Source organism: Euwallacea similis, chromosome 30 (genome assembly GCF_039881205.1).
Source record: "Euwallacea similis isolate ESF13 chromosome 30, ESF131.1, whole genome shotgun sequence".
In the NCBI taxonomy this organism is placed as follows: Eukaryota; Metazoa; Arthropoda; class Insecta; order Coleoptera; family Curculionidae; genus Euwallacea; species Euwallacea similis.
Window position 1 is genome coordinate 1,786,073 of NC_089638.1, and position 25,393 is coordinate 1,811,465.

Consider the following 25,393-nt stretch of genomic DNA (forward strand, 5'->3'; position numbering starts at 1 on the left):
GAATCCAAACAGCTATTGGATTTGTTGCCTCGATGAGCTCTATCAGCCTTAAGTAACATTCATATTGATTTTTGCGATTTTGAAAGGCCCTCGAAGTAAAGGTTCTTCAATTTGTATTTTTAAGGTTCCACTCGCTAATACTTTTTTTTCGTCATCCTGATTTTTGCTACCTATAAACCCTTAATCTCCTGCAATATTTTCAATCGAAACGCGAGTAATAGCAATGTCTATGTCTTTGTTGTTAATGTATTTTCCATGAATTACTCCCGGCCCGAAAGGAAATATTCAATTAGAGTAGAACTTTAAGCGGAAATGCATTGTTGTCTAATCTTGGAATTCCTATGTATAACTGTGATTTAAAGGTTAATTATTAAACACATCTACTGGTCTGTAAACGTTCGTGGCACTCAGCCAGAACGATAGTAAGAACACTCTGACCACCCGAAATAAGCAGATGTGTCGACCAAATCACAGAACGTTGTTACAACGTAGTGAAATTGATTAAATTGTGTCGCAATAGTACTACGAAAGTTTGATTAGGTAGGTGTCATAAAAGGTCTAAAATTGAGTCTAAAATCTGGAGTGTATTTGCTAGAGCAGTGGAATAATTAATAAAATGCGATTTTTAAGGGGAAAAAAAACTATAACAAAGAACGGTTTTCCCTCCACCGAGAATAAAAAAAAACTCGTTATTCTTTTAAATTCATTTTTAAAACTTTTATATTTAGTTTTTAGCTAATTATCAATAAGCAAATCTTTCTCTATTATTAAAAATCGTTAATTCAAATACTTTTTTTTTCAGAATACCCTTCCGCATACGATCTCTTCCAGCCTTCTGAAAGGAACATACTCGATACTTTTTGAGTATAAAGTGCGCGTTTTCGTTTATACCGGTACATTCCTCGCACTAAGTGATAGTGGTTCACCAAGTGGTTGTGCCAACCCTGCAGTGTTAAGGGAAGAAGCGGTTTCGCGAACACCGTTCCGAAAGAGTGTGAATGCGCCTGTGTTTCGGCACCCTCTGCTTCTCGTCGAGGCTCAACACGGCGTCCGACGAGGAAGCGGTTCACCAAATCGTGATTTCGAACGGTGGTGAAAACCCAGCGGTTTTTGGTGCGAGTCCAGAGGTGCATGGTGGCCGGGTGAACGGTGTGGCCAATATGGCGGAGGGTTACGGACATGGTACGACCGTGCCAGATTCGGAGGAGCTATTGAAGTAAGTACCAACTGAACTTAAATAATACAAAAAAAGATCTAACGTCCGAATTTTCCATTGATGTGTGAAATGTTTCATGGTATAAGAAGTCCACCAGCTTCGGCTGAGTTTAAACCAGCGACCAGTAACTTTGAGAGGTAGAATAGGTAGTAGATACTTTCAAGAGGTACAGGGATTGCATTCACGACTACAGACCATCAGATCTCATATTTCCATTAACACTTCAGGATCGTCCAATGTAGAGAGTCATGAATCGACACCCCAACCTCTGGTGTCAAGCCCACATAACTCCATAATATACTGGGTATTACTTTGGTTGACTTCGGTCTGAAAAACTAGGGATGAATAGCTTGTAATCAGTTCAGGATAGTTTAGTTTAATGTATACGCGTGCATTCAGTGAATAGTTGAGTCCTCGTGAAGGTACTACTTAGCAATATTGTTAGTTGGGTGTACTGGAGACCATTGGGTCTCATTTTCACCAGCGTTTTAGGAGCGTTAAATATGATGACATCATCAAACTATAACACTGAGAATTTCTTTCGCCACCTGTTCAATGCGAAAATCAGGTATTTCATGATTAAATAACGTGATAACCGCAGTAACAGACACTTGCAGAAATTTTACAACTGAATCACAAGTAGGTAGCGTTTGGTTACACCTTAACACCTGAAAGTTATATAGGGTGTCTGGAAATAAAGTTGAAATATTTTGAGAGATAATTCTAGAGATGAAAATAATAAAAAAAGTTTTTATAAACATACTTCAAAAATTCCTTCTTAAAGAGGCTAGAACCCCTAAAAGGGAAACGTTGGAGATGGTTTTTTCGCAGTATTTTCGAAACGGTTTGCATTAAAATTATGAAATTTAGTATCCTGTAATAAATTGGAATGATAAAACTTTTTTGTGTTAATAATTGCAGACTTTAGTCAGGGGCATCACATACAGGGCGTCTCCTACGTAAACGTTGCACTAACTTTTTTGTTTGTGACATTTCTTAATTTTTTAAATAAAATTATTTAATTACAAATATTTCTAAGTAAAGAAACTCCTCTTATTTCATTTCCTTAGAATAAACCGTTTTCCAAAAAAAATAGTTTTTATAAATCGATACACGATTACATAAACTTCGAAATCTATGAAGAAGGGAATTAGAGGATGCAATGAGATGAACGGAGGCCATTTTCAACATTTGTTATGAATGAGTAATAAATCCTTAATAACATTAGTCTTATTATTGCTAGCTAATAAAAGATATTTCTATTACAAGGATGCTCATCATATTTACTAAATTCTTTTAGACGTCCATGTAATCGTGCACCGGTTCATAAAAACTAATTTTACTGTAAAATACTCTATTCTAACGAGATGAAACAAGAAGATCTTTTTTACTTTAAAATATTTGCGACTCGGTAATTTGATTTTAAAAATTAAGAAATGTAACAAACAAAAAAGTTAGGACAACATTTACGTACGAGACTGATGCCCGTGGCGAAAATCTACAATTATTAGTGCAAAAAAGTTTTTCCATTCCAACTTATTAAAGTAGACCGAATATTATAATTTCAGCGCAAATAATTTCAAAAATATTGCAAAAAGCCACCTTTAGAATTCCCCCTTCAAGGGGTTCTAACCCCTATAAGAAGCAATTTTTGGGATATGTTTATAAGAACTTTTTTATTATTTTAATCTCTAGAATCACCTCCGAAAATATTTCAACGTTATTTTCGGAGACCCTGTAGAATAAGGGTTCCATGATAGACCGAATGAAGTACCACTAGTATCTTTGTAGCTTACTCAGTACAATATAGCTCAAAAATCTAGTTACGAGTCGCTGGTTCAAATCCTGCTGAAAATGGTAAACTTCTTAGACTTGTAATCATTGTCCGTTACGGCATTAAAAATTTCACACCTCATTGGATAATTGCAAAGTTAAATCTTTCCTTGAGACCCAATATAGTCTTGATTCCGGAGATTAGGGCTACCATTCACAACTCCTTGGGGCATCACATTTGACAATCTTAAAGTGCTGCTAAAAATGAGATCTGATGGTCTCTGGCCAAGATTGTAAGTCAAATGAGTATCTGTTAATCTTTACTAAATCCTCACGTTCGGCATCCTTATGTTGGACACTGTAGACCTTAAATACATTGTTGATTGTGGTTCGTATTTTATTATAGGTATAAAGATTTAATGCAAAATTGAAAGAGATGTGTTTACCATTAAAAAGAAAACATGGATGATCTGGACAAATCGTATCAGGAAAATAATTGTTTCATCACCTTTCATGTTTAGATTACGTAACACCTCCCGGCCTTTCTGAAGTGGTGCTTGAACATTTCATTATCATAATTTCATTCTATACCATCGAGGCATTACACAAATGTAAATGCTTGAATTAAATGTTAATTTATCATATTAAGTATTCTTAGGCTCACATATCCGTAATATGATATATTTTTGTTGAATTGAGAAAGTCAGTTTCTTCGGTATAGTTTTATCTATATTTCTATTAAGTAAATACGGTGTTGAAATAAAGGTGGGCAAATACTTTCATTCAATAAATACACACCGTTTCAATTGATTTTTGGTTTGAAATATGTGTTCTATTTCTTTCGGTTAGATATACAAAAAGTATTCACTTTTTTCAGTGTAATACCATTAAAAGTTGTGAATCATTGTAGCCCCAGCAAACAAATTCAACTTGGCTTAATCATAGTACCATAATTTCAACACCTGGTATCTACGCTACTTATCTACATAACATTTTTTTCGATTACCAGGTTGCTGGCAGAAAGAGATGAAGAATTAAGGCGATTGCAAAACGAACTTACCCTAAGAAATCGTGAAATCTACGAGCTACGGTCACAACTAGACAAATTTCAATCGGTGATGGCCATCACACACAGCCATCCGGCTAGCCCCAAAGGGCTAGGCTCGCAGCTGAGACCGAGAAAACAAAGGGCTGGGATCTCGGCCGAGCCTCAAAACGAAAAGAGTATTTTGGAATTGAGTTCTACCACGTTCCCAACTATTTATAAGGATGAAAGGTAAGTGAGTCTAACGTATATTTTCAAATAAGAAATATAATTAAGAACGAAAGTCACTTACGCATCAGTTTTTTTAAAATTAATTAACATTATAACGAAACAACTTTCTGCAATAAAATCTCATTAATTGTAAATGGAAGTTCTCATGTGATTTCTACTTAAGGGAATCAAATAGGACTATAACTTCGTAAGTGGAAATTTGATTCCGATTTGAATCACATGCACCAATCGCTGCAATTTATGTTTGAGCGTTGTTAAAAAAAAACACTTAATAAGCAATAGATTATTTTATCCATGTGCTTATCTGTCATCGTTCGTTGATCTTATGTTGAGTGCCACAGGTCAATTTCCTACATACTGGATACAGAAACAAATCGCGCTAGAGCGATAATACATTCGTATTGATACGAAGGTCAAATCAATTATTATTTGTAGCCAAGCTTTGAGTACCGAAGATTGTAGTCTGTTTACATATTAGGTAGGTTATGTTTATTTTACATACATTAGCTGAACTCGAGATATTAAATTATACTTTATTTAATGACAATTTCTGGACAGAGTCTTCTATTTTGTATGATATTAGGTGAACCTGAACGATACTTGCACTAAATAGGCACTTGCACTAATAGGTTCTTATATGAACATATTACAGTAGAGTTTGTTTTTGAAATATCCCTAGAAAAAGTTGTCTAATGAAGTCAAATCAGGACTGTCCGCTGGCCAACGGGTTACACTACTTCGATTACCTGTCAATCCTCTTGATCGGAAATATAATATTGAGCGACAAGATCAGTTACACGCTGGTGTCACCAGAGTTTAGGCAGACTACCAAAATTCACATATCCATCTATGAGAATATTTTTACTCCTCTACATTTCTATCCAAACTGATTCTATACCCTGCGGTCGCACTTGATTATTTAAAAATTTGATAATTGGACCATACCCTAGGATCAAATAAACAGATGCATCAAATGCTCAGGAAGTACTTAGGCCTTGGCCTAGATTTCGTGTACAGGGTGTTCGGTTTTATTTGAAACATTACATTAATGACTATGTAGTTTATATATAAAGTTACAAATGTTGTAATGCCTGCATTTCCAGAACAATGTTTGAAATTTTTTCTGTGTATTATCTATCTACTGGATTTCTACAATATTGCTTTAAATTCCAATTAAAGCAAAAAGTCGATTTTATCTTCAGAAATCAATTGTAATACCAATTGTAAATCCGAGATTAACTGCTTGGATCCGCCCCTAAGTCATTATCTGATATCCGTACTGTCTTGCCTCGTTAACTAATATCATATTCTTAACCGTTGCCGTCTCCATATTCCGCTGCTACAGAAGACTAACCGCTCTTAATTGCATCCTGTATTAACTTTTTCAGTTTGTGTTCCATATTTAATTAGTACTGTCAATAAACCTATTGATTTGCTTCCTCGCTTTATCATCTAATGCACTGATGCCTAAGCATTCTTCACAGTACCACCCATGATTTTCTGGAACTGTATTAGCAATCGAGATGCTTTACGCCATCTGAACCCCCACATAAAATTTAATGCATTGAAAAGTAACATAAGCATGATGTTCACACTATAGTGAGCATCACGTTCAGGTCGCAGTCCTATGCATTCAAATGAGCGCCACGGTCGTTTGAGCAAGAGCGAAAGCGTCACTTGACTCCTGGGATGAAACGGGATATGATGTTAATAGAAGTTAACACAAAACTAACTAATAAGATATAATTAATTAAGTGGATGTGCAAAGTCCCCGTTAGTATTTTCAATTTATTCACTCGTTTAGAGTTAGTTGATACACTGGAGTGCAAAGTTAACCGGACCCTTAAATTATTATATATTTTTTACAATTGAAAAAATGTCTTGGAAATTTTTCGGAAACTTTATTTACGTTTTATTTATTAATCACAATGTTTTTCCTTATTTCAACTTGTTTAGATTACTTTTGTCTGCAGTCTATAAAAACTCATGGTATTACAGTTTATGTTGAATGTCAGGGCGAAAGCGTCTCAAATTAAACAGTATTATTGCAAGTTCTTGAGCCATTTTTAGTTTCAACAAGTTTGCTTCTAGTGAAAATACAGTTTTCAGTTTCTTATTCTTGCAACAAAAAAATTGTGGCACCTGAACAAGTAGCGCAAGCTGTTGCCTTGCAAAACGATGGACGCATTATTCGGTACATCGCAAATGTCTTAGGAATTCCTCGAATTACTGTATCAGATGCATTACAACGATTCTGGGAAACAGGACAATTCACCAGAAGGCCAGGACAAGGTAGACCAAAAACCACAAGTTTAATTAAAGATCGTTTCATCATAATGCAGGTGTTACGCGACCACACATTGTTAGCTTCAGCACGTGCCCAACGATTAAATAAGATCCATAGAAACGCCGTTTCCGTTTATATAATTCATAGGCGCTCAATGAATATGAAATAAATTCCAGAAACTCTGCCCGAGGACCTTTATTGACTGTAGATCACCGGTAAAAGCTTGCATGCGAACATCTTGATTGAGGGGATGAGGAATGGGGTGCAATACTCTTTATGGATGAATCCAGATTCAACAGATATTCGTCTAATGGGCGAAATAGAGTTTGGAGAAAAGCTGGTAAAGGTTTTGCAAAATGTTGTGTTTCCCATTTCTCCACCACGGCCAAATTGAACTCTAGTTCAATTTGACGGCGGTGGCGTAATGGTGAGGGCAGGCATTTCCTTAGAGGCACATACAGAACTTGTCATAACTCGTGGTAATAATTGAAATGCCGAACAACATTTGAAAAATCATTGTCGGTGAATATTTTTGTTTAATGCACGACAATGCTCGTCCACACGTTGCAAGGACAACGCGAGCGTATTTGGATGAAGTTGGTATCGTTTTATTATCGTGACCCCCGAGGAATCCAGACTTGAACCCTATAAAACATGCACGGGATATTCTGGGACGACGTATTCGTTGTATTCATACCGAGTTTCAATCCATAAATGACTTGGAACAAACATGTTATGACGAATGGGAGCAAATCCCTCAGGGAGAATGTGCCGCGTTAATCCGTAACATGCCCAATCGTATGGATGCCGTCATTGGGGCTTGCGAAAACGATACAAGTTACTAAACGTGTTATTTTTCATTTAGAAATTTTTAAGGGAAAAAAAAGTCTTTTTTGTTAGCAGATTTGTAGGTTTTCTTCTTTTTTGTTATGTCGTTTTCTTTCTTTTTCATTAAATTTTTTTCTTACTGCATGATTCCCAATATTAAATTTCATTAAACTTTCAACTACTAACACTGTAAATAATTTTTTTAATGCTTGTTTTCTGGAAAAATATAAATGTCCGGTTAATTTTGCATCCCAGCGTATTGTTTGTTTGTCACTTTTAGATTTGTTCTGATAAGGCACAAATCTAAAAGCCTGTATTGTAACCTTTTTGACCGACAGTTCAAGCATTCATACAATGACATTACCTTACCACATTCTACTGATATTTATAAGTACAAATAGGGCGCTTTATTTAAGGAGACAAAGTTACCTACGTTTTTACTCTCCCCTGTATAAACATTCGAAGGAGTATTTCTCCTTAGGTTCAGTATCTTTATTTATGAGAAACCCCCAAATGTTTTTCAATTACATCAACAGTTTCTACATTAATATTTCAAATTTATTTTTCAACTTGTACACATCGCTTATAAATTTGGGACACGCTGTATAAAGGTCCAAATAAAACTGGAGACTCTGTGTATGTTCAAACGGATACCTACATACATATTTCATAGAAATAATATTGGCATTTCAGATGTCTTTGTATAGTCGATTAACAAGAGAGGACTGACGGGCTGCCTTTGAAGTGGTACCTAATTAGACTCATTTGTATTTTATTTGCAAGTGTGCGTGACTTGAACAGGTTAAACATTTATCTTTACTTGTCATTGTAGCCTGATTATATTTGGAGACGCTTGTAGTCAGATGCGAAAGATGCAAAATAATTTTGAAATTTTTGCGTGCTTTAATACCCGGTACTTATACCTGATAGCAACCCTGAACAATCTGCAGTTGGACTATATTTGATCTACAGACGTTATACAGGGCCGGCCTTGCCAAGTCTAGGGCCGTGGCAAAATTTTGAATCACCGTCCACTTACCCCTAAGAAAAAATTGCTACCCTGGACCCCCCCGTGTTATAACTTTTTATAATTCAATATAAAAATACTAGTAATCCGTGGAACTTCTTTGCTCTGAGTGTACTTTCCTTATTCATCTACTACCTAGAAATTCGATCGATCCAGCTCTAAAAGAATGAAATACATTCCATATCTAATTTTGAAAGGATTAAAAATAGCGAAATCTGGGAAATAATGCCAAGTAGTACCATCAATTTTGGAACAGTTAGTGTCATATGTGACTGCAATTTTGAACGGTTGCTTAATAGTAAACAGAATCATTTGAAATAAAACGCAGCCAAGAATAAATGTTTAACACAAATACCTAGGTCAAAGTAAATTGTTGGGCATGATTAGACCTTGTTGACATATAAAATATCTACTGGCAAAAGTCGTATTTAGATAAGTTATGTCTTTACATGGAAAAGTGCGACTTGCCAATTCAAAGCTTTTATTTATATGGTTCGTTTATTTTTTATTTTCTTCATGATGATGCTGAATAATTGGAAAATAAATTCTTTTATCTGGGTCAATGTTATTTTTTCAATGCACTTATGGTAAACAGCAAAAATGCAAATTATCAGAAACTATCCTTTTGATCGTATTTTTTAATCCGATGCAAGTTCCGTTCCCATCACTGTTCTTTGCAATACCTATATCTCGACTATGCTATCTTTAAATTCGTCATTCGTCTAATGATGCCAGTGCTTCACATTAAAGCATTGGTACAGTCCTTATACACTTTAAAGCCAAAACAATTCTAAAATTATTTAGTCACATTATGTAAATAAGCAAAATTAATTCCCACAGTAAACGTTTATTAATAGCATAGGTATTATTAAGTGAAATTATAATAGTTCTGAAATTTATCAAGCTTAGAAAGACAGAATAACAGAAGTTTACATTTTACATTTACATATACAATAACAGAAATAACATCAACATTGTAGAGTAAAATGCTCAAAAAATGACAAAAAATCAAATTAACAAACTTTTTTCCGTTGAAGATTAAATTCAACATTGAATTACACCGAACAGATTTATGTCACAAGGAAAAATTTACATAATAATGACAAAAAAATAAATAAAAACCTGCTTTTAATGCTTGTATGTTTATGCTCAAGTTCGAGCGCAATAATAATTCTATGGAATTGCAATGTAATTTATCAAGATTTGGATTTGTCTAGGGATTTCCTGAAACTTGCAAAATTTTCTCAAAAATTTATTTTTAATAAATCGCCATATGCTCCTTTTAATTATCTATAAAAAAGGTTAAATCTTTCTCTTTTTTCGCCACCTCTTTTTTTATCGAGGACAATCTTGAAATAACATCCGACCTGGTGTTCTGTCGGCTGGATGGTGCGGGATTCGCTAAAGCGTCTACCTACAAAAACTTTCAGAGTAGTTCTGTGATTCTCTCCTGTTTCGATCCGAAACCTGTCTTTGTAGGATATACCTATCATCAGAATAGAAAAGTGTCTGTGGTTTCTCCTGCTAGTTGTTGCATCCTTGTATCCGACTGGTGTCCCTTTGTTTTGCTATTTTTTTCTATATTATAGAGCCTTACTTGGTGGAGGATTTTTTATCTAAACTGTATGCCACCTGTTTTGGAACTGTATCGGAACTGCATAGAAATATTGTTCATAAACATTGTATACAGGGTATTATTTAAGTACGTGGCTAAACTTCAGGAAGTGATTTTTTTGAGTGATTCTGAGACGAAAAGTTCATATAAACATGGATCCTGTAATGCTTTGTTTTCAAGATGCAGGGTGTCAAACGTTTTTGTAAAAATCGTTACATATTAAAAAAACTCATAAATAAAAAGAAGACGCAAATTAATATGACGTTGAAACTTGCGACAGTTTTCAATATAGTACAAAGTAATCTTTTAAGCTGGAAGTTATTTGTCTTCTTTTACTAGTAGCGTGCACAAGGGTAGCGCCGGAAATGTAAGAAAAATCAAACAATGAAAACGCTTTCTTAAACCTACACTTAAACAAGTGGTACGCTTTTTTTTGTAAAAAAACATTTAACAATAATTAACACGAAACTCACAATAGTTGCCTAAAATGTCCTTCAATTTCAATGCTAGCATTCGCTCGCTTTAACAACGATTGCCGAACATGTGGAAATATTCCTGTTGTATATCTTATCTAATTACACGAACCCCGTATCCATTAGAATAATTTTTTAGTGTTGATTGGAGTTCTATACACGAAGGCACTTACCTGCCTGCAAAGGAAAAAATTTAACGAATTTAAATCCGGCAACCTGGGCGGCCATGACTGTGGACCCGCACGAGCGATGCAGTTTTCTCCGTAAGTTGCATCCAGAAATTGACGTACTACTATGCCAAAGTGAGGTGGGGCTCCGTCGTACACGAACCACATTGCTCCTCTTTCGGTTAATGGGACATTTTCTAATAATTCAAATATCGCAATTTCCAAAAAGTTTTAAAAAAGTCGGTAGCGCATAAATAACAATAAGTAACACTGCCAAATTTCAACAAAATCAGGTAAAATATTATTAAGATTTTTACGAAAAAACTATTTAAAAAAAGTTTGACACTCTGGATCTACAAAACGAAGCATTACCAGACTCATGCTTATACTATACATTTTCCGTCTTAGAATCACTCGAAGAATCACCTCTTGAAGTTTGACTGCGTACTTAAATGCAACTTGTATAATCTGGACCAGACTTAAGTAATGAGTGACGTAAATACACCTCTTAAGCAATTCATTTACATTATTTCATACGCTTTTCCGCTCACTTTTAAAATCTACCTACCTAGATATTAATCATTATCCCAATTCACATCACATTAATTCGTAAATATGCTACAGTATCAATTATGACATTCTCAATATAGAGAATTTTTACCCTGCCAATGCCAGTTATTTTCCTTTAACTGAAATGGCCATAAATATTTCATAACTGACATTTTCCTAATTAATTGCATCTTAGTAGAAGAACTTGTGCCATTGACATTTCATCTAATTTAAAATACACCTTACATGTTTCACATAGTTATAAAAATTAAATGTGGTAAATAAAAATATGTCAGTAAATTTCTTTTTCTTAGGTATATATTACCTTAGGATTTATTATTAGACGTTTCTATTTGCTGTCAATAAACGTTAAAACGTGTTTAAATAAAGTTTAAGTAAATCGATTTCACCTATTTCGAAATATTTATTAATCATGCATGTTTATGTATTGTTGATTAGGAAAGATAATAATTAAAAGAAGAAAGGGAAATTTCTTCTTTTGTATAAACAATTTTTAATCTTGTTATTTCGAAATTGTCTATTCTCTTCTTTAGCTAACAAATACAATATTTACTTAATTTGTTCTTTAAGTTTGTGGCAGATTATTCATTTTTTCAATTCCGTTTTGAGCTATGCAATACTAGATGATGATGTCCCACCGCAGTGCCCCATTTTCTCTCTTATAACAGACAGAAGAACAGTACAAAGAGCAACGTTTTTGGAATATTTTCCAACCAAAAATTTATATCACATTAAACACATGCTCCCCGCATTACCAAATTATGAATTCATAAAATGACTACAGCTATAGTAATTAGATGTTGCTTCCGGTAGGGTTTGCTCTTTTATAGATTTGATAGTTAGTTAAGCCACCGTCCACCGATTCTATGTATGTGATTATCATCACATCCGTCATAACCTTTGATTAATTTGATAACAACTTAATAATAATGTGACCCATGCCACGTTGCACGAAGTAGTTATGTAAATTTGCTTGTAATCTCTATTCAGATGAAATTTCCAGCAAATTAAATGAATACTAACATAATTAACTAAATAAAATATCTCTCCTCTAAAGGCTGTTTCAAAGGGTGAATTTTGCACGTAAAAATAATATTAAAACTTGATATGAACATAAAATTCAGTAAAAGTTTCGTTATCGTTACGTTTCGTACATTAAATTTTTCTTCCATTGCTCAGACAGTTGTTCAGATCATTGGAACTAACTGTTATTCTGCATGTCCTACATCGATAGATTTATAAAGCAATTAAGAGCATTCGACCATCCTAAAGAAAGTTTCAGGTAAATTATCTAATTTCTTTCGACTTCCCTCTAGTTGGCAAATTTCCGGAATTTCAAACTGAAACTTGCAAGAAAATCTTAGATATTTCTAATTTGAAACAGAAATTTAAGTACTGTGTGTTAATAAATATGCCCCAGAGAGAAAAAAAAACACCCCTTAAATTTTATATTTAAATTTACGCCATCACTTATTGGAAACTTAAAAATATGAATTTGTGTAAGTCATGAGTGGCCTTATTCCATCTTTTTCATCCCTTGGTTGAGGTGGAAATTCAAATGTTTCTTCTATGGTATGGGAAAGGGTATGCATTATTGGTTGTTTTTATAAATCCTACAGTTATATTTCTACAGTAAAGAATACCATTTTGAATCCATTATATCCACCATAATATCAAGATTGCTGCTGTTGCTTAATTGTAGAAGATACTTCTTAAAATTAGTAAAAAGATATCTGTTACCTCAACATTAGACATCATAAAGTTCATCTTCATCAAAAAAAACATTAAAAATTCTCACGTCACACCTTGTAATTAATGATCTTGGTATGCATTTCAATTCATACTTAATGAAAATTGAGAATCGAAACTAAATCAGCAGTGTATATTCAGAATTTTAAGATTCATCTACGCAATTGCTTTTGAGAGGACTCTTTTTAGAGGCATAATGTTAAAATAGTGTGCAGGATGAATTAAAAAGACAGAAAAATATCCGCAAACATGTCTTATCTGAATTTCTCTGATAAAGCATGCTCCAAATTTCAGATTTTCATTGCTAATGAATCACCCTGCATATCCACCCAGATAAGAACGAGAAAATTTTATATTCCTATCGAAGGTTTTACAGAGATTTCAAAATAAATGAATTTTGCAAACATATCAGAAACACTGTCTGACATTTTTGTTTCATTTTTTTTCCTTAGTTTCACTGTTCATTTTGCACATTTGTTTATAGAATTAATGCGAAAATGAGAAGTGGCATGACTTTTATTTTCTACAGACTACAGAGCGCCACAATAATAGAATAACATGCTGTGCCAAAAAGTTAATTTGAAAATATAAACAACACACTTTCAGTAGATCAAGGATTGGTAGATAGGAATTTGGTTAGATCTGCTGAATTTATCAGTGAAAAATACACAAAACCGAAGAATAAAATATAACTTAAAAGCCTACAGAATATGCTAGCACCACTTAATTGGGTTATAAATGTTTTTTCTCGTTTATTTTCCTTGTTTGTAATATTGTTTTATAAAATTATATTATAATTTACTTCATTTATTATTTGGTAACACCGCGAAATATAAAACCAGATCAAGTATAGATTGATATAGACAACGCTACGGAAAATCAAAGTTTCAGAAAATATAGAGGGTGTACAATTTGAAAAGAAAAAGTTGTATCAGCTTCCGAACTTTTGAGCAACTCTGTAACGATAAAATTGATTGCGTTTTTTGGATTTTAGTTTTGTATTTGTTATTTTATAAGCGAAATTGCAAAAGAGCATAAATTCCATTGAATAGGTGATTAAGGTATAAAATGAGGTTTTATTCGACCCATCCATTTATGAATTCGCTCACAAGCTCACTCAACGATAAACTAATGCGTCTCATCAAACATTATAAACTTATTACATAAATCGCTATTAAGACATAAAGTTAACCCACAAAAAAGCAATAATATTTTATAATACATAAGATATAAAATAATTTGGAAAACTACTGGAATTCATTTTATCAAATGAAACCCAAGAGTTACTAGACGCCTAAGCGTAATTAATAACAGTAGATTGTTGGGTTTTTTTTCTTAAATTATGATCCAATAACAATTAAAATAGTTAGGTTTTTCGAATTGATGGCAATGATATTAACAGTTGAACAGGCTTTTATGAACCAGTTTGGATCATTTACGGATTTTGCCATGTTTGGTTTATAGCATAGTTCATTAAATGCATATGCCTAAATTAGGAATGTAATTAATCAGATTATAAAGCACACCAGACGGAAATATATCATTTATTCCAATTTGCACTTGAAGGTGTTGGTGTTTCTTGAAAAATAACTTAATCTAAACGAAATTGGCCACACACCAAGGCTGTAAGGTGATTTCGATTTGCATAATTAAATTTGATTTATATTTTGGATACAGTCAAGATTAATTTTTGGACCGTTAAAGTTAACCTTTCATGTCGATCGATGAGCGGGTAAAATTAATGATTCCTACCTTTCAGATAAAAATTAATAAATATTCGAAAATATAGGTGATTTTTCAGCTGTTTGGCAACATTTACAGTGTATTAAAAAAAGGTTGCTAATTTTGCCAAATCCTTTTCACAATTAGATAAATTGAAAAATATGAAAGAGTTGGTACTATATGGTTTTCAACTAGGTTTGACCTAAAACAATTTGAAATTATGATTATTAATCTCCAGACTTGCGACACGAAAATAATTGTACTATTATTGGACTATAAACATTTTATGTCATCATAAATTACATTGAAATGATCACTAAATGATGTAAGTGTCAGTTGCATTAGGTTTGAACATGTCCATAACTGCATTTAATCAGGTGACATTAAAATAAATTATTTATGATACATTATAGTAGTGAAAGGAAGAAGGTAAATATCCTTTTGAGCTCAATAAATCACTCTGTAAGTAGTTTTTCATGCTATTAAAATATTGCCATGAATAGTTTCGGCAACTAGAGTGACTACATTAATTTTATATTTAAAAAAAGGAAAAATCTATAATACAACTAATCTGAACTACAGGATCGAACTATCTGTAAGGTCCATCCAATCAAATCGGAAATCGGCATCTTTGAATGTTATTTTTGTTACCTATAAACTATCCAAATTATAGGAGAAAAGACTTTTCCTACATAAAAAGTCGTTTTACTCTCCGATAAGGAATGAATGTGCATACGTTTCGAAAAGGAGGCAAAAGGCAACTATAAGAATTTCGAAAATGTTGAAATTTGAGATAAAGACTTAAATTACGATATTTTACATGTATCTAAATTTAAGTTTGATTGGCACGATGGTGTTACAAATGATGTTATATCTGTTTCAGTTGTAAAAGATGAATATCTGAATTTTTCAACAAATATAAAAAGGAATATCTCTACTGAAAATGTTTGTTGATTGCATGGTATTATGAGCAAGTTGATTTTCTTTAACATATTAGTAAATATTTGCAATCACAATTATGGACATTTAATTCAGTTCAAGACCTTTTTTGTTTGACTTTGAATTTGCGTCATCTATTTTTAGTTCAAGTTTTCTATAATTTACTTTGACCTATTTGAGACAAGTGGATTGTTTATTAATGTTTATTAATTTGTTCTTTAAATAGGCCTTTGTAAGCTGATTTACTTGGTCGTGCTAACCACATCGACATGAATACGACTAGTTAGCATTAAATGATAAATATACAAATAAAGGCATTCCCTTTTCCAGAAGAAGAAAACAACAGATAGTGACTTAGATTAGCGGGAAAGGAGCTCGTTAAATTCCTCCTTCTCGGACTTGGTTCAGGTTTTATCCTTAGAAAATTTTAACGCGCACGCGAGTTATGGAAAACATGAACGATGGACGCGCACTGAAGTACTCCTCTAACTAAACGAATTATTATTTAGTATATCTCTACCAAATACTTAACTACATCCTATATGTCCCAAGAACAGAAAAATATGTTAATATCGATAACAACATTCGTTAACACATCACGAAAGGTCTAAAGCATCGCCTAGTCGGTCATCGTGAAAGTAATCATGTGCACGTCTGCAAGGATGAAATAGTGTCGAATTTTCCCTCTAGATTCAAATATCGCAGTGATAAACTGTTTACATTTTTTGTATTCGGCCCATAACCGTGCGAAAAATGATGCACGTAACGCACGAGAAAGTCTGTTTACGCGCCTTCGCCTGCTACTCGTGAGAAAGATTTCACTCTCCTGCTTGAGGTTGGTGATCCATTGGAAGTATAGTCGCGCGTCTTAGAGGTAATGCGTAAATTTCCGTATACAAACGACTAATCCTAATAAACAAAATGTAAATAAACAGAGTCCACTGCAAGCGACTTTAAGCGATCGGGAACTGCCGACCACAAGCGACTGGCGACTGATCTCCCTTGAGTGGCATCAGTCACCGGTAATCGCATGTACTCTTATGTTGAACCACGGTTGAAGATAAATTTCTAGAAATTGAGAGGGCCAAGCTGAAATTATTTACTGAACACACTGTTAATAAACAAGGGGACAGCGAATATTAGCCTTTGGTCAGCCTTTTCCTCACCTAGAAAAAGTTTTGGAACATCGCAAATTGGCTGTAAGAAATAAACTTCAACAAGTTATTATTGATAAAAATCAGGTATGCAACAGATCTGTGCATATGTCGTCTCACTGCACAACACCATTAGCCTCACCGTCGTCTTGGGGCTCCGGAACAGGTTTACAGCTACGACCGTGGACGACTGTAACATCTAACTCAACCTCAAGCGAGATTGACCCTAGTTTGCAACAGTATTTCCGAAACTTTCACATCAACTAGTAGTAGTAAGAAACTGAAAAGTTTCTACAGAAACTGGACTTTTACTCAAAAGTAGAAATAACGATTTTTGAATATTAAAAAGCTTTGCTTACCTTAGAGTCACACTTAAACGTTCCGCAGGTACCATTGTCTCTCTAAAATTCGAATCTTTGGTGATCGATGACTCAATAGCTCTCAGAATGTACTGTAGCGTTTCTGGACGCACTCGATGGTAATCAAGGAATTTTTAAGGATTATTCAATAAATCGTCATAGATGTGATGGAATTCTCCAAGTGAATCCCTTCTACTAAATATTTCATTTATCGAACACCGTCTTTTTTATGCTGACAATCTCGCAAACTCCTCATGTAGGGTTGCTCCAAAAATACATCTCTTGCAAACCCCATTTGCACGATATTTACAACGTTGAAATATTTTCCTTCGATGACAGTCGTGAACTAAGTAGCAAAAAGTTGCAGTGGACGATATCAGTAGCTCAGTCTCACGATCGGTCATATGCGAACGTATACGCGCTACCACTTAGTCGCGCGACTACGCGTCTAATGGGCGACCAGCCTTACGATAAGGTGCACTATTGGAAAATAAACTTGAAAGACGCTTCTCTTAAAAATAAAGCAATATAGCGCGCTTTAATAAAAATAATAAACTACGTGTGGTAGTTATTCTTTCGTTCAGTCTCTATTGTTATTCAGTTCTCTTCAACTGATTCAAAATATTTAGTTGACAAAACACTTTAATTAAAATTGACAATTTTTCAAAATGCCTCCGCATTTTCGAAACTCGTGGTTCACTCCCGGATTCAAAATATCGTACTTGAATTGTCCTGTACGTTGTTTCTATTGAAGCAAAATTATGAAAAACGCACTTGTTACGAAATGAATGTCGCGCTACTTATCTATCTTCTCTAGTTTGAATGGTCTCCAGATCGGGTAGTATTTGTAAACGGAAACACGTGCAAGCAGTCGTCATTCACCGATTTCCTTTGCTGATTTCCAACCTTGACTTACTGATCCTCTATTTTTTATTATCAAGCCGTGGCAGAATAAACGCCATACAAACAACATTGTGCCAAAAAAATAAGCCATAATGGGCACGTATCGTCATGGTTATCTGTATTTATAAGCAATTATGACGATCCTTGCATACAAGAGAAAAAATTGCAAACAAATTGCCTTTAATCAGTTTAATTGCATGGAATCGAGAACCAATTATTATGAAATTCCCTGTATTTTTCACGCTTGATGTTTTGAAGTGCATTTCAAAGATGCCTACTGACCTTCCTGAACATTTTCAATCAGTATAATATGAGAATGATTAATGGGGTTTTTAAAACACCTTGTCACATCATCAACCATAATAACTTGTGGAATCCTAATGAGAAGACGTGTAAACATGTACATAGCAAAATTTAAAATATTGAAATTTTACCCTTCTTACCAACCAGGCACATAAATTTTCGACAATCTCAATTGATACAATGGAAAAATTGTGGCACTGACTATCCCAAAAATTTTAAGGAGGTCGTTCGTAAATTTTCGCAAGAACCTACACAACAGGTAATCTGTTTAATTTGTTTGGCTCTGATTACAGCGAATAAAAACCATTTAATGACACTCGTGCATCGAATTTTAAATGTTGTGTCTTAAGGCCAATTGGCGGATCATAAATATCCAATTTTGGTAATTTTTTTGTACACATTTTTGACATTCCCCCATAATTGCAACGCCCAAGGCTCGACTGAAACTAAAGCAAATTGTTCGTTGGATATTTAATCGTTTTTGTATTCAATCTATTTGGCTGATAAAATGCTGTTCGATGTAATTCTTGACTGAGATATTTATGATTCTCACTCGTTGAGTCTCTTTTTTGGTGGCCAACATCGCTTCTTAAACTAGGGCAAGGGCTTAATTAGATATGTTAAACTGGATATTAATCCTCGATGGAAGTTCGTTTTAGACCATTATTAAATTAAGTTATTTCGTCTGATGATGGACATGTACTAAGTATGATCAGGATCCATTCTCAGTGAAGTAGTGGAAATGCGTACCTCCATCTCTGTCCATTTTCCAAACGTCCTCAAAAATACCTGTTTCCTGTTCTACATTTAGGAAATGGGAGTTGATTTTTAAATCCTTAAATGTTAAATTCAATCATTCAAACACTTACATTGCATCTCAAAGAAAAGTGCACATTCTTTTTTCCTTATTAGAGAATACAATGGCTTTCTATATGTAAACAAATAAATGTGTCTTTTCCATGCTTCCTATTCCAGAAGAATCGGTTTCTTTACCAAAAAGTTTATATTTACTACTAAGGACTTTTAGTTTGTTTGTCCGTTTCTGACAATTACATTTTACCTTCAAGAGAAATACACTCTGTCCCCATTGAAAGTAAAACGTTTCTTGGAATATTTCGAAAATATGTATTGTTCAGACACTTTTATTCAAAAAGGTTTGTTTTATACTAGAACTGTACCTAAATTTTGAAAAAGTGCTTTCCCAAAAATATATTTTACCTCCAATGAACATGCCCGGCACTCGTTCCTCATTCAAAAGTAAAACTTCTTTTCATTTATGAAAATGTGAATCCTGCAGTATTCTCTTTTTTAAGAAGGTTTTTTTTATATTTTCTTTTAGGAAATAGACACATTCGAGAATAGAGAAAATAGTTGTTTCCTCCTTTCAAAGAGTTGGATTTTTGAAGTTGCAGAAGAAGCTGACCTAAGGGATCAGCTAAACCATTTCCCGATCCTTGTTACTTTGTTTTTCTGACCCCTCTGTTTATGGAATAATACGGAAATCCTTTTATAGTCTCACATATTTGGGAGGACATTTTGACGTCACTAGCCAGGACCATTTGATCCTCCAGATTGGAGAGAATTATCTCAGGCCATATTTTCTCTTTTTACATTTTTGTTAGTTGAAGGGTTTCTCAGTGAGATCTTAAACATTAATATTTTCAAGTGACGTTATAAATATTGATTTCTTCGAATCATCAGTGATTAAGATGGCTAATTCGCAGATCATTAGCACCGGTGTTCACCAAGCGGCAGCGCTCCACCCATGCGTTAACCAAAAACCTGGTTTAAAATTAATGATTAAAAAAGAAACACTTCTTGTGAACCTGCTTTGGTTCGTTCGCAACCGAAATTAAGGTGCCTGCAACCGGGATTTGTATGTTGACATGAGACTTGAAGATATATTAGTTATGTTCTTCATTAAAAGGTTTAATCGGATATGTTCAGTAATAAATTGAAATACTTGCGGTGAGAAAATGATAACTTATCCCTAACATGAAACATGCAAGGCGTTACTCGATAAATGATACATATTTTTAGAGTATGTAGATGGTACAAAACTAACCTACCTTTAATAAAAAAAAAACCGAAACTCAGTTTTCAACTACAGTAACTATTTACCTAAAGATCTACGCCTAAATGGGAGAAAAATATGTCTTGAATAATGTGCTTCGGATTTTGATTTTTCTTATCTTAATCGATTGTTATCCGACTGACCAATAACTTCAGTGTATCTTAACATGTGACATGAAGGTAGATCATAACTAGACATACGTGAGACATAGCATACGCAACATAAAATATCCAGAAAATACTGCTTAGCGGCATGGACATATTGTACGTCTCATGTTGCGTGTCACATGTTGCATGTCACATGTTGCATATCACATGTTGCATGTCCCATGTAGCGTGTCCCATATTGCACGTCCCATGTTGCATATCTCATGATGCATACCTTATGGTGTGCGACCAGGCCACGGTCACACACCAGAGGTACATATGTATGTATATGAGGCACAACATGGCAACCTTGGAAGTACCAAAAATATGGCATCGTAACCAACATGACACAAAGTATTTTGAACCACTTGTTCATCCTTTATTATGGTAACAATTTGCAACTCGCATAACTTCCTTCACTTCATTAGCATTTAATTTGTCAAGATATAATAAACATACATAATATATAATGAGGAATATTGCCATGTTATAAAATCTTCGTAATGATATACCGATGTGAAGTAGCCATGCAGATTAAGCGTGATTTCACCGACGGGATTTTACTATCGTCGGTTATAATCTTTTCTTGGCGTGTTAAGGTGAGACTTCTAACACGAGTTGTCTAACTTGATCATAAAATAGAAAAGTCGACTGCCAGTTAGCAATTCTTAACAGTTTTACGACTTGAAACTATTTTTTAAAAGTAAATTTTTTGCAACTAAATTTGAGCTTTTTAATTGAATTTGCATCTAAATGAATTTGCCAAGGAAATGCCATGCACTGACCTCTGAATGCATTTAAATACTAATTCCGAAGATGAATTTATACGAGCGTGCAGTAAATTGGGTTTCTCGTCCGCATTTCCGAGCTGAAAGTAGCACTTTACCGTGCGCATGTGGTAATACTGTTGATGACCCATAAATCAAAGTGGCATGTGTCAGTGTCAAAACTTTTTGGGAGTATTTGGTATTAATATGCGTGTAATAAAAGTTTTACCGCACGTTAATGTATATAATGAATATAATTGAACTTACAGCAGACAACAAAGCTGACAAACATGGACTGGTAAGAAAAATATTGTACAAACAGCGTGCGAAAGCGTCTTTACTGCGCTCGATTAGTGACCGAATTCTGTTTCACGCCGTTCGGTTAATTGCAATCAGTGTGCCGTAAAGTATCACTTTCCTCCCTTGTTAGGTAGATAAATATTATTTGTTTTTTTACTGTAACCGCATTTCAGTATATTTAGACTGAAACTTTCTGTTAATTGTAATACTTTTCAATTTCACCAAAGCCTAATATATCTTCGATTTGAAGTGAGCCTGCAGTTAAAATTTAAATTTTAACACGTGAATCTTAAAAATATAAAAATCAATTTTAGTTTGAGCTTAAAATTCGTATATATGTACATACCACTCAACCGAAAATTAATCGCAAAAAATGTACCAGCTTTTGCCGAGAAAATATTTCAAAACAATTTCTGAAGTTTTTTTCATTTATCTTGTTATCAACTTATTTTACAATTTTTCGTTACAATTCATCGTAACTGACTGCATGGTTTGAAGTGTTATGGTGTACAAAGCATTCAAAAATATCGTCAAAATACCTAAGTGCATCCGCCATGTTGTCAGGAAATGCTTCACATTTTGTCTAATTGTTGTTAATTTTAGGCGCTTCGTTAAGCACAATAATAAGTTGTAATTAGCTGCGCACACCATGCTCTTCGCATACCAACAATAATTATTTTTTTAATGTAGTTTAATTGTTTGTAAAATTCTATTTCTTTATTTGTATCATTGACTCTACCACTTTGAATTTTCAACGTGTAAACATCAGTGTCATTACCTAACTAGATGCAGATATGACAAGAGAAAAACTGATAATTAATTTTGTGGTTCTTCGAAGTTCATTAAGCATCTACCAACCGAGCTTATCAGATGAAAAAAAATTAATTAACATATATTTTGCAAAACGATTGAGTGCATTTTAATGCTGAGCCTGTGGTTTAAATGAATTTCGAGGATCAATCAAACTGTCGATGGTTTGTTTGTGCCTTGTCAACAACATGTCTTTTCGATAATGAATTTTGTCCGGGGCTTTCAGCATTTACTCAGGACATAAATGACGATTTAAAGTGGAATTCTGACAAAATTAGAATTGAGACGTATATGAAAAACCCTCCTCCATGACTTTTGACTATGTATCAGATAATCACACTTATTTCCATACTGCGTTTTGTTCAACATCACCATAAAGCCATGTCTACTGCAACCTGTACTATTACCCATGTAAACCTGTGTTTCAAAGTAAACAATTATCAAGCAGGTAATCACACAATACCGGGAAAGTTATGTAAGTGCTATTATAATAAAATGTTAAACTGATACCTTCATCTTAGTTTCGATGTGGGTTAAATGCTGCTTGCGGTTTGTCGGGCAATTGCAATTAGAATTATTATACTTTTTATGTCCTTGATAGGTCATGCATATGTTATTTGCATGGATCGGAATAAGAATCGTAGTTTTTGTTCGTAGCATCTCAATTACGTCAATCCGAACTAATTGGTAATTGCAGACATGTCTGTGTATTTTAACTTATAGCGGACATTTGAAACGTTCTATGGTACGCCTACATGATTTTAAAATAAGCGCTCGAAAAAGCGCGAAACGTTTTCAAAATATGCACCTAAACGGCGCCTGGAAAAGGCGCGATAAAAAGTAAAATTCTGAAAAGCTTAATTTTGTTTCGTTCCCTATTCCGGCTGCACTCATTCCTGAGAAACGCCCTTCAAAGCCCCTTTTTCGATTCTTATCAAAGCATCTAAAAAAAAGGAAAATGTCATCCAATAGTGTCTGCTTCCGCATGTGCGAAACATGTACGATGGATTAAATGTCCATAAAACTTTTTTACACTTGAACATGTCTTTAGCACGTATGCAGCTGCATCAGACAGCACTAGTAATATTTTTTTCACTTAGAACAGAGCTTGGCAAAAAAAAATTCTTAACACATTATGATTAAACCTCGATACGGTATTATTATTCGTTTTAGTCTAATTGTTTAGAGCTTATCAGAAATCCACTACGCAACGATCTTCGCTCAAAATTCCCGTCAGATACGCCATATATCTATGTCACGAATGCATACTTTCTAACTATGAAAGTCAACATAGTTTTTGCGACTAAAAAAATATATATTCCTGTGTATTTTTAAAGAAACCGACTAAACAAGCTATTATTTAGTTTTGTAAGTGGAATACTAGAAGAAACTAATTCATGACACAAATCAAAATAAAATTATTTTTGTTTCATCTGTGTAGATGGGCCGGCCATTGATTCCAACAAAGCTTGCTGTTTGTGTGTTCCACTTTCCATTGCTTTCAAATTTTGTTGATGAACTGCAGTTTTAATATGTTGAAATATATTGCAATTTTTCTCGGAGTTTGTCTAGAAAATATAATTTTGACTCCCGTTTCAAATTTACACACCTCTTAAAGTTTATCGCTTTTACAGAGACCCTCCAAATTAATTTGCTGCTTTTAATATATCGTACTCCTTCATCAACGGTTGGCTTAACTTCGGGCATTGAGTCAAATACTAAGTAAGTAATTAATAATGGAAACACACACTAAACATGAAATATCCATAAGAGATTTTCACTATGATTTAACATCAATAGCTCAACTCCAGACTATACCTACCAGTATTTGGAAGTCATAATGGCAAAAGAATCCCCAAATTATGTAAATCGGTACTTAACTATTGACGGGTAGATAGGTATGTCGTGTCGACTTCTAAAGGAATCCCCAAAGCATGTAAAGCTGTCTTGACAATCAATATGTAAATATGCCGCGACGGGTACCTCTTATCAAAGTAAAAATAACAAACAAGTTTTGGAGGCGGCATCGGGATGCGGTTTCATTCAGAATTTGAACTGGTTTTCACTAAATATAAGAAATAATCACTAATCAAAAAGTACTAAATATTTGCCACATTGGTATTTGAAATATGCGTAAAGTTGGCATTAAGAAAAAAATATGCTTAAAGACCGAAAATAAGCAAAAGAAGCAGAAAAAGACCGAAATGAATATTCATATATTCAATTCATGGTATGTCTGCACTTAAAATAATCTTGCCATAAAACATAACATATGGCATATCTGCTAGAAAACTGCGCTTTAGTGATAAGCAATGAAATGTTACAAAAGAGAATAATTGCAACATGAGAGCTAATCTAAAGAAATAGCTACAGAACCCTATGAAAACATAGAACACCAAGTAGTGTTGTCTCAATCTGTTTAATGTATATCTAAATACATGGTATCCGGGAATAACGTTGAAATATTTTAGAAGATGATTCTAAAGATTAAAATAATAAAAAAAGTTCTTATAAACATACCCTAAAAATGCTTCTTAAAGAGGCTGGAACTCCTTAAAGGAGAAACTTTAAAGGTTGTTTTTTCGTAATATTTTCGAAACAGTTTGAGCTAAAATTATGAAATTCGGGATACTTTAGTAAGTTAGAATAGGAAAATATTTTTGGACTTATACGTATTTGCGGATTTTAGTCAGGAGCGTCACATACAGGGGGTCTCCTATGTAAATGTTGCCCTAACGTTTTTGTTTCTAACATTTCTTAATTTTTGAAATCAAATTACTGAATCGCAAATATTTTTAAGTAAAAAAGATCTCCTTATCTCATTTCGTTATCCATCACCGTTTTCCAGAAAAATGGGTTTTTATGAAACAATGCACGATTACATATCGAAATGCATCTTAATAAACATAGTGGGCATCTTTGTAATAAAATATTT

At 33.9% G+C, this 25,393-nt stretch overlaps 1 protein-coding gene across 1 annotated transcript in view; it reads left to right on the forward strand.

Moving 5' to 3' along the window:
- The first annotated feature begins 804 nt into the window (after positions 1-804).
- Positions 805-25,393, forward strand: part of for (cGMP-dependent protein kinase for) — an 89,016-nt gene continuing 64,427 nt past the window's right edge. The window contains exons 1-2 of the mRNA XM_066403571.1: positions 805-1,216; positions 3,999-4,265. Coding sequence (XP_066259668.1) covers positions 999-1,216; positions 3,999-4,265 — 485 coding nt within the window. The 5' untranslated portion in view covers positions 805-998. The remainder of the gene's footprint in view (positions 1,217-3,998; positions 4,266-25,393) is intronic.